Source organism: Sebastes fasciatus, chromosome 11 (assembly GCF_043250625.1).
Source record: "Sebastes fasciatus isolate fSebFas1 chromosome 11, fSebFas1.pri, whole genome shotgun sequence".
Taxonomy (NCBI): Eukaryota; Metazoa; Chordata; class Actinopteri; order Perciformes; family Sebastidae; genus Sebastes; species Sebastes fasciatus.
The window spans coordinates 17,798,995-17,812,906 of record NC_133805.1 but is presented as its reverse complement, the minus strand read 5'-3'; the positions used below and the strand labels follow the sequence as shown (position 1 = coordinate 17,812,906).

Below are 13,912 nucleotides of genomic sequence, written 5' to 3'. Positions count from 1 at the left end.
TGTCTGCAGGGTCTGAAATTAGCACCCGCCAAATGCGGTGAAATCGTCGGGCCATCCACCACTTTGGCAGACAAAACGCTGGGGATGGGAATAGATAACCGGTTCCTAGTTGTCCGATTCCTTGGCATCTCAAGCCTCCGTGATTATCGATTCCTCTGTATTGATGCTTTCTAATGCCAAGATTTTTGTTAATCGATGTAAATATTTAAATAAAAATACAATCATTAATTTCTTAATCATTTCAATTGTGTTTTATGCAAATAACGGCATCAGATCTATTCCTTCATTTGGCACATAGATTTCCAAAGTGGCAGTCAGAGAAAGTGTCTGAGTAGTGACAGGCAGTGAAAAAAGTTTCTCACATTCAGAAATGTTTTTCTTTTTCACCAAAACTGTCAGACTGTCCGACCATCAGCCAAAGCCTTGTGACGACGGCGTGACGTTGGGACCCCGTGACTGAGTCATGTGACCGAGCGGACGCTACTGCGCATGTCCCAGTTGCCCAAGATCCGCCAAGATACGGGTACTTTTCCAGATGGAAGTCGAGCCATTTAGGCTCCATGCGCCAATGAGCAACTCTCATATGAATGACCGGGGCCCCGCCTCCAACGCTGTATCCAGTTCTTTTAATACATCCATGGTTATTACGCATAAAGTATACACATAAACGTACAAAGAAACATTACGCATTTTAATAGCTTACCTAATGAGCAGTCTTCGCCATAAAAGCCTTCTTCACAGATGCACTGGCCGTCCACACACTGGCCGTTACCAATGCAGTCATTGGGACACTTCTGGACGCTGCAATCCTCGCCGGTGAAGTGAGGGAAACACACGCATTTTCCATCCACGCATTGTCCCTTGTCGTTGCAGTTGTCCGGACACATCAGCTGGCTGCAGTCCTCTCCTGTGAAGCCCTGGTGGCACACACACTTCCCATCCACACATCGGCCGTTGTCATTGCACTCGTCGGGGCAGGAGGACACCGAGCAGTCTGGGCCTTCCCACCCTGGGTAACAGAGGCAGCTGCAGGTGTCGGGCTGGTAGGTACCATGGCCACTGCAGCTGGTGTCCACTCCTTGAGAAAGAAACAGGGGAAAAGGTAAATTATTTATAGGTTTAGGATATAATAAACTACTCTTATAAAATATACGATAAGATTGTTTCCAGCCTCCTTTACTTGAGTAATATACTACTACTACATCTCAGAGGCAACTACTTCTTACTCCACTACATTGGTTTAATAAATGTAGTTCCTTACTTTACAGATTGAGATTATTAATACATATTATCGACTGTATATGATATATTATTGTAGATTGAGCTACATAGCAGTATATGAAGTTATTTAAATTAGCCCAACATTTACCAGCTGCAACATTAAAGTGATGTGCACATTAATCAAGCATCAATAATTATAATCCAGTGATATAATATAGGCCTATGTATATTATTCTGAAATGGGCCCTTCTGCATAATGAGTATTACTTTTACTTTTGGTACTATATTTTGATGTTAAAGTGACAGTGTGGGTGTTTTGAAGTTGGGTTGTATGAGGTACTTATCCATAGTAGGTGTATTATTTACAGTAAATGACGGTCGGCGTGCCCCCAGTTTAGAGAAACAGGAGTACCGACACCGGAGCAAAGCAATACAGTGCTGTGGACGGGGACGGCAAAAAAAAACTGTTTTTAGCCACCTAAAAGAAAGGCTCACCTAAAAAAAAATCAATATCCGTTTAAGTGTACGCTTTATTTAGAATATTTTCCCCACTTGCCATCAGACGGCCCTTTCCTTCTCTTTTCCAACAGGGAACTGAACTGAAAGTGAAATTTGTGCTCTCTCCAAAGCCAGCAGGCTCAGATGACAAAAACATTATCGATGCGTTCACTTTCAGTTCAGTTCGCCATCGGAAAGTATTCTAAATATAGCGTACGCTTAAACGGATAGCCATTTGTTTTTGGTTAGCCTTTCTTTTAGTTGGCTAAAATGTGTTTTTTTTGCCGTCCCTGTCCACAGTAGTACATTGCTGTGCTCTGGTGTCGTTACTCCTGTCTGTTGCTCAAAGCTGGGGGCAGACCGACTGTCATCTACTGTAGGTAATACACCTACTATGGATAAGTAAAAGCAAAATCTTGAATGCATGACTTTTACTTGGAGCAGAGTATTCTACACTGTGGTATTGCTACTTTTACTAAAGTAAATGATCTGAGTTCTTCTTTCACCATTGCTTATGAATTGTGGGTCACCTATATTAGATTGTGGCAGAGTTTACCTGCAGCCCCACCGCCTCCACAGCATCCCTGAGTACACTGGGTCTTTAGATAGTTGACTTCTTCCTCCAGCCCGTTGACTCTGTACATGAGTGACTTGAAGCTGTCAGACTCCGCACAGTCACACTTTGGTGTCTGCAGCCTGATGTTGTGTCTGAAGATGATGTCGTTCTCTCCATTCGTAGTGGTGTCCGTCTGAAGACCTACAGAATAGTGCATTAATTGAATTTCTAGATGCACTGCCATGGGTCACAATGCTCACACACAATGATACAGTATTTTGTATAATATTAATTTCCAGGTGAAAAATCTAAATAGCATTAAATTCTACTGAGTTGTAGTTGACCAATAGAAACTACATTAATTTAACATAATAATCTTCACAATTAAATACATGAAATTCAATTACATATGTTAAAAATGAAAGAAAATCTCATTCTTATCATCTTTCTTACAAAAACAATCTCGTTTCTCTGGTTGTTTACAGACTTTCATCCAATGCTGAGCATCTGTATACTCATACTGTACACCACTAATCTCAGTTCTCTCTCGCTCTAATTCTTATTTTTGTGTATGACCTGTTTCGTCCTGGGTTGGCAGACTCTCAAGTTTACAACTGGAGCTCCCCGGGATGTCGATTTTATAGACGTGGCTGAAGGTGAGTCCCTGCTGTGGGGCCGAGGGGTCCGGGGGGTTGGTGGCGGAGCTGAAGGGCAACACGGTGCAGAGTAGGACCAGTAGGCACAGGGCCCTCCACAGGAGTCTCGTGGTCATGGCTACGACAAGATAAGAGCAGATAACTGTTAATTTTTCTGATCCTTGACAATATTATAGGGCAAGGGGCAGTTTCTGAGCCATCACAAAGGATGTTTTTTTTAAGTGTAACCATAGAATGCAACAAATCACCCGATTCGACTGTTATCAGGCTGTTATCAGGCCATTAAGGTGGTTTGACTGTTATCAGGCCATTACGGTGGCTCGACTGTTATCAGGCTGTTATCAGGCTGTTATCAGGCTGTTATCAGGCGTTATCAGGCTGTTATCAGGCTGTTATCAGTTGTTATCAGTCGCTATAAGCAACCTAGATGTGGTTCAACAGGGGCCTACTGCGGCTATTACATTGTAAAAGTGAAAGTGAAACTTAAAAGCAACATGTTATAACATGTTGTAAAACTGAATGAAATGTCACTTTTTGAACACAAACAAAAAGGATTCTTTAGGTTAAGGCAACAAAACTACAACTTTTTTTAGGTTTAGCCCAAAAAATCACCTTAAGTTTAGGGAAAATCAGAAAAACATTGTGTTTTGGGTTAAAATAACTGCGAACTTAAAGACAACTACACATTGCTGGATTCACATGCGACCCTGTGTTTTGTGTCCCATCCATCATCCACAACCTCCATTCCTTATGGAGTTTCATGCTGTCTATACTACAGCGCCTGACTTCTGCTTCTGCTCCTGTCATATTAACTACGGTCGCTAGAGGTTGCTGTCATGTCTTTTTTATACCTTCTTTCTGTGATCTACCATGTGAATAGATGATAAAACCTACTAGTGGGTGTAGTAGGCCCCTATTGACCGACATCTGTAGGGCTTATAGTGACTGATAACACCTATTTAATGGCCTGAAAGCAGTCTTATCAGCTGAATAAATTGTGTCTAAAAACACCATTTAGGGAACCTCTTTGTAATATTTGTTTTGTTTTAACTGGACAGCATCTGTGATTATGCAAAGCACTGACTCGAAAGCAATCCTTTAAAACTGTGATAACTCAAAGAAAGTAGAGATTGGCCCCTTCCAAACTAAAAACTATTCATAAATTCATTGTTTCCCATGAAATAGTAAAAAGGAAAGAAGGGTTTGAACAGCAGTTATTGTTCCAGGATAGAAAACAAAAACACAAAAATAGTTACTTTTATAACAAAATTGTGGTAGAAGGTAAGATATACTTGGCAAAAAAAATGCTCGCCTCATAAGCACATCTCCCAAAAGGTAGGATAGAAGTTGTTTTTACCTTAGACAATAGAAACAGCAATGGGAACAAACTCCTCACTACAATTCACTTCCAAGATTCTCACAGAGTGGCATGAGACTATTCCTCATGTGGAGATGAAATACATATTCCTTCCATCTGTTTTTTTAGTGCAAGTTTATACATTTAGTAGAGATTAGATCTTTGGCATGAACGATTATATGTAACTGACTACCGAAACTGTAGATGTTTGTCGTCACGGCTGACTAGACCTGAGTCTCCGGGTTGAAAGAGGGTCACGTTTGAACTTTCTAGTCAGTGTTTTATAGAGAGCTGAGGACAGAAATATTGTCTGAACTATGCATAAGTTACATTAGGGGCACGCTGCTGTATATTTAATCTCTGGAAACCTGTACCATTGTGTTACTGTGGTGTGTGTGCGTGTGTGTGTGTGTGTGTGTTGTGCTCTCATTCCACAGTATGGCAGCAGAAAGTGAGCAGTCATCACTTTGCCAGAGATCGTTTTGCTCTAGTCTAAACCATAAATTGCGCTCAGTCAGGCGTTTCAGAGCTTCACAAACTTGTCCTCTGTGATGATGTCATTGTGTCTAATGACAGTGATGTCATGTGAACTTAAAACCACACAGCAGTAAGCGGCTTCCCCAGGAAGCCAAATTACATGCTTTCAAAATAGTAGGCCTGTTTTTGGACTTTGGTCTGAATTTAACATTCGGGTGTAAAAGTTTGAATTGTGGCAGGAGAACCCACTGATCTAACCGTTCTGAGTTTGTGTGTGGTCTATGGAAACACAAACCCTCTAATAGGGTGACTGAAAAGAAAGCTCAGTAATAAAATGTTGTGGGTCCTGCTGTGATCCTTAACAGCTGGAAAACTGCGTCGCAATATACAGTAGCATACATGCTTAAATAAATATGTTGGATCTGTTTGAAATGATACAGGATTATTAAATGGAATATGCATACACTGAAAAACCCCAAAGTTGATACAATACTGCACACAGTGTAGTCTATATAACCAAAGACAGAAACAGGAACGCGAGACAGGAAAGTGTTATCCATAGACTGTATATAAGAAGTGGACGTAGTCACTGTGATGTCACCCATTGGTTTGTGGCCATCTTGGTCTTTTGCCATCAGAAGTGACACAAGAGGGTAGATGTAAGTACAACCTAACGCTGAATAAGACATTTTTAGGTTACCAAAATTTAATAATTAACTTTCATGTACTGCAAACACACTGTGAAAGGGTTAAAATTGTAAGACGAAAACACGGACAACTCCCAGACCGGACAACGCCGTGGTAGCGACCTGTCAATCACAAGTTAGCCACGCCCTAAAGCATATCCTGCTTTATGGTCTATTTGACTCTAAATGGGACCATCATTTACTAAATGAACATCATGCTGTATTGAAAAAGACTTGAAACTAGAGATTGAGATCATAAACACATGTTTACAATGTTTACTGAGGTAATAAATCAAGTGAGAAGGATGCAAGTTTAAGGCACTTCAGCATTGTTTTCACTTTTCAGACCCGGAGGATGCCCACTGGTGATGAATTGTGATGAATGACAGAATCATTTCTTCATTCTTTCTCATTTTGAGCAAAACATTTTACAGTGGGAATGACAAAAGCTGAATAAAATATTTGTGTTTTTGTAATTTAGTACAATTATTCTGATGTTTGCTAACTAGGTGCGACTTTGAAGAGGAGAAATCGACCAGTTGGAAACCAAAACATTTGCTCGTTGAGCATCAAAGACTAAAACAGATGGAAAAGTAGAAAATGTGCAGAGAGAGAAACAGATCCTAAAAATCCCACTGGACACTGAGTATTCGCCAGAACATTAAAATGTCAACAAGTTGATCCAAAACCTGCCAATTCTTCATACCATTATCAGATTAACAGAGATTCAGGGATCTTTTGAGTATCTAAATTTTTTTTTTTTTCAATAGCTAAGGTGGAAAGGGAAAAGTTACTCAATTGGACACAATTTGTTTTCAGTTAAATAAACTTTGGCTTATGAGTCCTCCCTCTGATGATTTACACAGGACATAACCCACTCCTTTAAATAGACATGTAATTACCATGACCTGTTTCTAACTGGTCCAAACTCAATACAGATGACCTTGTTTGGTTATTTTAGCTGTCTATGTGATTGCTGCTGGTCAAAAGCTTGAGGTTGGAGACTGGTGGCTGTGCAACAAATCCAAGCTATTACATCACTTTGAAATTGCCTTTTTGACCCTATGTGGTGGCCAAAACTTTGGTGGCTGTTTTATCAATGGCCAAGACTTTGGAGGGCAAACTAGAGATGAGGTTAAAGAGACATGAAGAGAAGGAGATGGAGACAGACAAACGGAAAGTAAGGGAAATAGAGATGAAGAGACTTTAGAGTGTGAGAGAGGGAATGATGGAGAGAGTGTGTTTGAGTCGGTGACAGTCTAGCAGTTAGCCACATTATAGGCAGTCTACTATAGCCATGTGGAATGGCACTGAGCACTGGCGCACTGAGATGCTTAACAAGCATGTTTATAGCTCCCTGTCAAGGGTTTTTATTTGATTCTTGCCATTTTCAGGCCCTTTTCTTATTTCTCTTGGAGGAGATGGCACTGTGACCTTCCAAGCATAGCAGAGGGCCGCTACTGAGTGCTAAGAATGTCCCGGCGAGGGAAAGAGAGACAGATGGTGGGATTAATGGAGAGAGGAAATGGGGAATAGGGAGGGAAGTGGGGCAGTCACATTTCAGATTTACTGCCAGAAAGATGGATGGATGGATGGATGGATGGATGGGGCTCTGTCTACATGTACAGATATTTCTGAAAACTGATCTTTTCCCCTCTCCCTTTAAAAAAAGATTTCGTCCACACGACCTTCGTTTTACAAAATGTCTTCGTCCTAAAATGCAAAAACGACTCCAAAGGCTTGCCGGACCAGTAGGTGGCAATAAAGGCTACGTCAACAATACGTCAAATATCACAGAAGAAGATTCTAAGCATGCTCAGTAAGCATATTTTCCTTTGGCGACAATGAAGTAGTGCAGCAATACTGAGTTAAGATGTAAAGTAGTCATTAGACCTAGCAATGCTAACAAACCGGTTGTCCGCCATTGTTGTTATTGCTTTTGGTGCATGCTCATTACACAAAGTAACAATGGGCATGCATGAATTGAGTTTTGAAAGATTTGCACCGTAGAAGGTGTTTTCAAAAATCTACGTTTTAGGGACTTAAAATGCTGTTTGCTTGAGGATGAGAGGCCAAACTGTAGAGGAAAATATCTGTTTTCAAAAATATCTCCAAGTATATGTGTAGACAGGGCCTGAGTAGAAGAATGGTTGGATGGATGGATGGATGGACAGAGAAATAGATAGAGAAATAGGATAGTTTGATTGATAGATGGATGGATAGATGACGATTGGAGATATAGGATAGTTTGATGGATAGATGGATGGATAGATGACGATTGGAGATATAGGATAGTTTGATGGATAGATGGATGGATGGATTAAAGGAAGGGTGGATGGATGGATGGAATGAGGTATATCCTCTAGTATGGTATGCATGTTTAGGCTACTTGGAGATATATTAAAGGATGAAGGGAGCAGGTGGTTGGACAAAGATTAGGTACGACTGAATGAAATACTGAATGTATGCAGCTGTCACAGCTGACACATTGTAAAAACAGAAGGCATTTACTGGATATTCTCCAATGGACCAGTAACATAAAAATGTTGAACTCAGTGTCCAGCACATTCGTGCTCCAACTGTCATTTGTCAATCCAAGTCAACATACATGAGACTAAAGCAGGAAAACAGAGTGGCTTCAGTCCAGTGGACGCTCTCACTCAGCACATCGGCCATCCAGATAGCATTTCAACCTGGCTTCCAAACCCTCTCAAGTACAATTCAACATGTCCTTAAACACAGTTAAAAATTCCTTCCTGACAATAACTTCTCCATGTCAAAGCCGAGCTATGTCAATGGGCCTGTAAAATGTTTGTGGACTACTTGTGATGTGTGTTCACTGTTTTATACGGGTGAAAGGATTGCATGGGACTCGGCCCATGTGTGTACAGTATGTGTGTGAAACTTGTCATTTATAGCTTACAGAGACGAGGGGGGATTGCCTCCACATGTAACAAAAGCAATTTAATCACCTACAGACAATGCTGTCTGGATCCACAGACACCATTCATTAAAGGCTTCTTGACAAGCTGTATGTGTTTCTAAAACTCTCTGTATTCTCTCAGAGATTTGGAAACAGTGAATGCACTTAAGATAAAGAGGGAATGGGAGTGGGAGACCACAAGTGATACAAAGACAAACAGCTGTGGAAACAATACTTGTATTAGTAATACAGATACACACAAAGAGATTGGCAGAAGAAGAAGACTTGGTCAGTCTGTGCACATGCCCTATCCTCTCCAGAGAGCCATTAAGTCTCAGACAAAAGGCTGACTGTTTCGCCAGCTTTCAACTCAAGACAAATCTCATTGGACCAAACCGACAAGGATGAGAAGGGGAGGTTTATGTGCGGTTGCAAACTCATGGACGTTCCTTTCCCTTCCTCTTTTCCTGCCTTCGCAGCAGCTTGCAGACAGAACGGGGGGAAACAAAAATGAATAAAACGAAGCTGAAAGCAATTATCGTCTGAGAGCATAGCTCATATCGTCACGATTCTGTCTGCCTCCCGCTGCCTCACAGACCACAAGTAGCCCTCGATAAGGCCCTCGCTTCATCAGAGCCATAGAGGCTCCATCCCCCTTAGTGGGGCTGTCAGATGAAAACCTAACCAACTGAAAAGAAAAATAACACAACCCGAGCATTAATAAAACCAGAGCCTAAATTCTAGACAGAGATAGGTTTTTGAAATAATAAAAAGTGTTTTGAGTAGCGTTCATGTTCCCAGGAGACATTTTCAATCAGTGAATGTAAATGAAAAAAAAGTGGTGAGGTCACGTTATGCAATCTGAACACTTTTCTATAAGCCACCCACTCAGGGTCGTGTGTGTCTTTCTTTTCTCTATCTCTCTATCATTTTGCATGGCTGAGGGCCCACATCTGTAGCTCATTTTGCGAGGGCTTCTGTGTATTCCCTGAGCCAGCACAGTAGCATTAAAGGTAAATCTACTGGATCGACAGCCCTGTGAGAATACCTATCACCCCGCCACACAGTTATTATAAATATTTATGTTATTATCAGAGAGACAAATTTGTGCTGGCAGCTTTGTTGACAGCCAATATAGGATTATCTACAATACAATGTGGAACTGGATATACAAATCGTAAATAATAATGAAATTAAAGGCTGTCACAGCTGCTCCAAAGGGGAAATAAATCTGTTGACTTATGCAATATTGTGGGAATGTTAATGATAGTTCAAACTAGCTGTAAACTGATCCAAATTTCCAAATGTTTTAACTAAAATTATAACTTTTAAAAATACCCATTGTATTTGTATTTTCTTTATTATAATGTGTGATTCATTCAACACACTAGGAAAACAACCTCAGTGGTGGAGGAAGTATTGACATCATTTAAGTAAAAGTAGCAATACCACACTATGAAAATATTCCATTACAAGTTCAAATCCTGCATTGAAAATGTTACTGACATAAAAGTGCTCTTTATGCAGAAACGATCCTGTCAGTGTAATATTATTATATTATTGGAGGATTTATTACTGATGCATTAGCAGGTTGTGGTGCTTTAATGCTGTACAGTAGTTAGTCGATGTTGAGCAAATTTAAACTGTTTCATACGGTTGGATATTAATATATATTATTTAGTATATTTTAAATAGTTACAGTATATGTTTTGTAAGTAAAATCTTAATTTGTAAAGTAACTAGCAACTAAAGCTGTTAAATAAATACGGAATAAAAAGTACAATATTTGCCTCTGAAAGGTAGTGGAATAGAAGTATAAAGTAGCATAAAATAAAAATGCTCAAGTAAAAGCACCACAAATATATACTATACTTAAAGGTCTTATTGATAACATTTTAATGCAGACGAATATTTTCTAAAAAACAATAATACATCCACAGAGCCTTTAAAAAGGTACCAAATAAAAGTATGGCTTTTCCTGAAAAAAAAATTATTATGATTGTGAATTAATCATTTTAAACAAATTTTGGCGGGTCCAAAATGAATGTTTTGTTTATCTCTGTGGAAGATATTTGGTGTTTGGTTCCCACTTCTAACAAGGCTTGTGAGCCAATAGTATAATGATTTTGGTATCACGTGGTGTCTCTGGGTCGTCAGTTAGTGTGGAGAAAACGTATAAATGGCTGAGATTGACGGTAAGTGCCTGGCAACGACTTGTTGTGAAGTAAATGCAATGTAACAGGGAGGGAGAATGCGACATCTAGTGGCTGAATGTTATCAATGTTATCAATAGCACCTTTAAATACTGTACTTGAGTAAATGGTGCATGGTTACTTTCCACCACTGAACTATATACAGTACAGCGCTTTCAATGTTTTTTGTGAATGTAGAAAAAACAACTTTACACTGAGCATTCAGTGTGTCAAACCCCATCACACAACAATTTTTATCACTGACTACATATCTTTCCACAACTTTCTTATAGACAAAGTGCAGTCATGCAAACCCAAACTAACATAAGAGGAGGTTCAGTCCCGGGACACTTCATAAATTCCAGGTGTCAAGTTAAACTTTAGACCGTCATGTATCTGACAACAGAGTCAGGGTGAAAGGCTGCAGATGAAGACTGTTTGATCCCAGTCTTACCTGATCATAGCCTGGTTGATATAGAAAAAGAGGTGAGACAGGGATAAAGAGAAAAGGTGAGAGTGAAGGAAAGACGGCTAAGAGAATTTAAATGGATGGAAAGAAAGAAAAGCTGAGAGAAAGCTAAGACGAAATTTGTAGTGTGAGACAGTTTGAGAGTAATAACAGAGAAGAAAACAGGTAATTGGTCCCTTTGGGATGATGTAGACAAACAAGCACTTTCTTAGCACAACAGAATTAACAATTCTAAATTAACAACTGTCAGCAACGGGTTTTTTTCCATTTAGTCTACTGCATGTTTAGAAATGTCATTACTTTAAATCTTGCACTGGACTGAACAAAAGCTACCAATAAAACTTCTGAAATGGGAACACACCTACAGGTTAATTGGACTAGTAATGACTAGTAAACTTATTCCTTCAATAAAAAAGACATATTGAGGACAGTAAAAAATGAAGTTCCATGCTTAAATCACAGAAAATGAAAAAAGAAAATGTTGCCTTACCCATGAGAATTTTCTTTAACTTTCTCCTCCTCTGCTGTCTTTCTTTCTCTCTTTTCTCTGAAGGACTGAACGTCACCACGTCTCTCTGCCTCTGCCACCTGTTGACAGACCTCCACACTGCCAGTGACTTTTGCTCTCTCCCTCCCTCTTCAATTGCCAAAATCTCTCCCAAATGCCTATAGGCCAATGGGCAGTTAGTTTGGGAGTGTCTCCTCTCCTCTAGTGATTGAATGAAAAGGGAGACGGAGAGGAGGAGGAGAGAGTTAATGAGCAGCATTTACTACTTGTTTCCCCTGAGTTAATCTTGCTTTGCATCTTCATTGTCATCGCTTGTCACTTTTTAAATAACTTTTTTTAATAATAATTTTCCCCTCCCTCTACGTATTTGGTTACTGTAGCAGAGGAGGTTGAAATGAATCTCTTTCGCAGAAGGAGTATTAAACACAGTAACTGGATAATGGTTGGATTCAAAGGGGCAAGATTGAAGCCAAGAAAAACATAGAGTCGGCTTAGGATAGAAGGAACCACTGACTGAGAAGTGATGTTTGACAAAATATATTTTTTAAAAGTCTACACAAGAAAACACGTAAAAGAAAGGCCAAATTTAGATTCAAATGACCAGGCTGTAGCAGTAGTATACAGATCCTGTTAAAGATGGAGACAAAAAGAGCACTTTTTCCCAGAATAATACCTTCTGGGATGTGGGTTTTTAAAAATGTCCTTTGGAGCATTTATTGTTCGATGGCTGATTGACAGTGAGATACCAAAAACTCTTGATTTGAAGTCAACGTACAATTCTCTCCGAAATGTTCGTCAGGTTATATCTGTGAGAACAGGCCACCGCTAAGACTGCTGTGAGGACACATGGCAGGCTAAGTCCCTCGATCAAAAATCACCTCAGACTTTATTATGGTCACTTTAAAAACCCGAAAAAAATATTCTGTTTCAGTTGGGTTTTCTGTTAAGCATGTAAATACACTAAAATTATCATGCAGGCAGCTAAGCGCATGCATACAAACAGAACACATACATCCGCATCGACCACCATGACCATCACCACAGACCCCAGGTGTCAAGGTTGGCAATACTTTACGCTGACAGCGGCATGTTTGTCTCTAAATATATAAGTACGGTCTCAAATTTCTGTGGGAACACAGAGGACGGTGAGATTGTTCAAGTGAAACTGGAGCTGAAGCTGAGGGGCCAGGTGTGGCTGTTTGTACAGAACAAATGCTGCCTTAACTTTTAATTGTACTCTTTGACACGTTTGACAACTATAGGTTTTTGGTCTATCGGTCTTTTTTACCCAATATCTGATAAGACGCTTAGCACCATACAAAGCTTCGGTATTTGACGCCCTGGGAAAGAGAACGAGCTGCAGCACCACAGCACTCAGCACACAAATATTCTTGTTTGTCTGTCTTGAAAGTGATATTTTCTAATGGCAGTTCCCAGTGATAATTATTTAAACCTGCACTGATTAATTTTTTGGCCACCTGTGGTTAGGGCAACAAGCTGTAATCCCAATATTGACACACTTTCACCATGTTGATATGGCTTACGTGTTGGCAAACTGTTGCTTATTTAACACCCGGAAAACACAGAATAACATTATCATTCATTTGAGTTGTGTTTTGTCTAATATTCTTTCCCTTTAGCTCCGTTTTGGTGTCCACTGAATCCTGAGGGAAATATTTGCCTCTTAGCAGCTAAATGCTGCACTATGTGGACCAGCTAGTTGCTAACTTTGTCTGTATGCCATTTAGTGCTGGGCAGGTAGTATGTAGTGAGTTCAGAGCTTTTTTACTGAAAACATGTTCATCTGGAAATAACGACACGACAGCTTCTCAAAAGTGAAGACAAAACATCTCGATCGCCCCCTGGTGGCTGGCTGCAGTATACGTCATAAAGCCCGCCCCCTCCATGATAGCCAAACTAAAAAGTCAAAGTACACGTCAAATACATTTTTCCCAAAGATGGTTTCAGTCATTTTAGGTAGTTTGTATCATGCTGATGTATGTTCAAGTGTTCATCTCTCTGATACGTTTGGTTTGAGTAGTTATTTGATGCTATAAAAAGGAGATGAGACATAATGATTGACAGTTGTGATTGACAGCTGCTCTGAGTGAAGTAGTCACGCAGCTAGAGGCTCAGGAATCGTATGAGAGAGGAAATGAAACTTTAACTTTCCATGACTGTCAAGAGTCTGTGTAATAGTACATGTGTCAAGTTGATCATAACTGTAGTTATATAGATATAATGGTAAGTTGTTGTGTCTTTCAAGCCAAACAGCTACAGTGGTGCTACGTAGCAGCTAGATGGCTGACACTAACAAGCTGCATACATGCTCGGCTCGTGATTGGCTCGGGCGGGTGTGTGGGCGGGAC

General features: G+C 40.0%; 1 protein-coding gene across 4 annotated transcripts in view; it reads right to left on the bottom strand.

Moving 5' to 3' along the window:
• tnn (tenascin N) overlaps nt 1–13,912 on the bottom strand; it is a 63,484-nt gene that overhangs the window by 30,702 nt on the left and 18,870 nt on the right. For 3 of the 4 annotated variants that reach the window (XM_074651244.1, XM_074651247.1, XM_074651246.1), the window contains 3 exons: nt 2,852–3,049; nt 2,276–2,476; nt 704–1,078 (listed from right to left, as the gene is read on the bottom strand). In XM_074651244.1, coding sequence (XP_074507345.1) covers nt 704–1,078; nt 2,276–2,476; nt 2,852–3,049 — 774 coding nt within the window. Of the gene's footprint in view, nt 1–703; nt 1,079–2,275; nt 2,477–2,851; nt 3,050–11,525; nt 11,715–13,912 lie in introns of those variants that run through there. The other variant, XM_074651245.1, reaches the window with a different exon arrangement.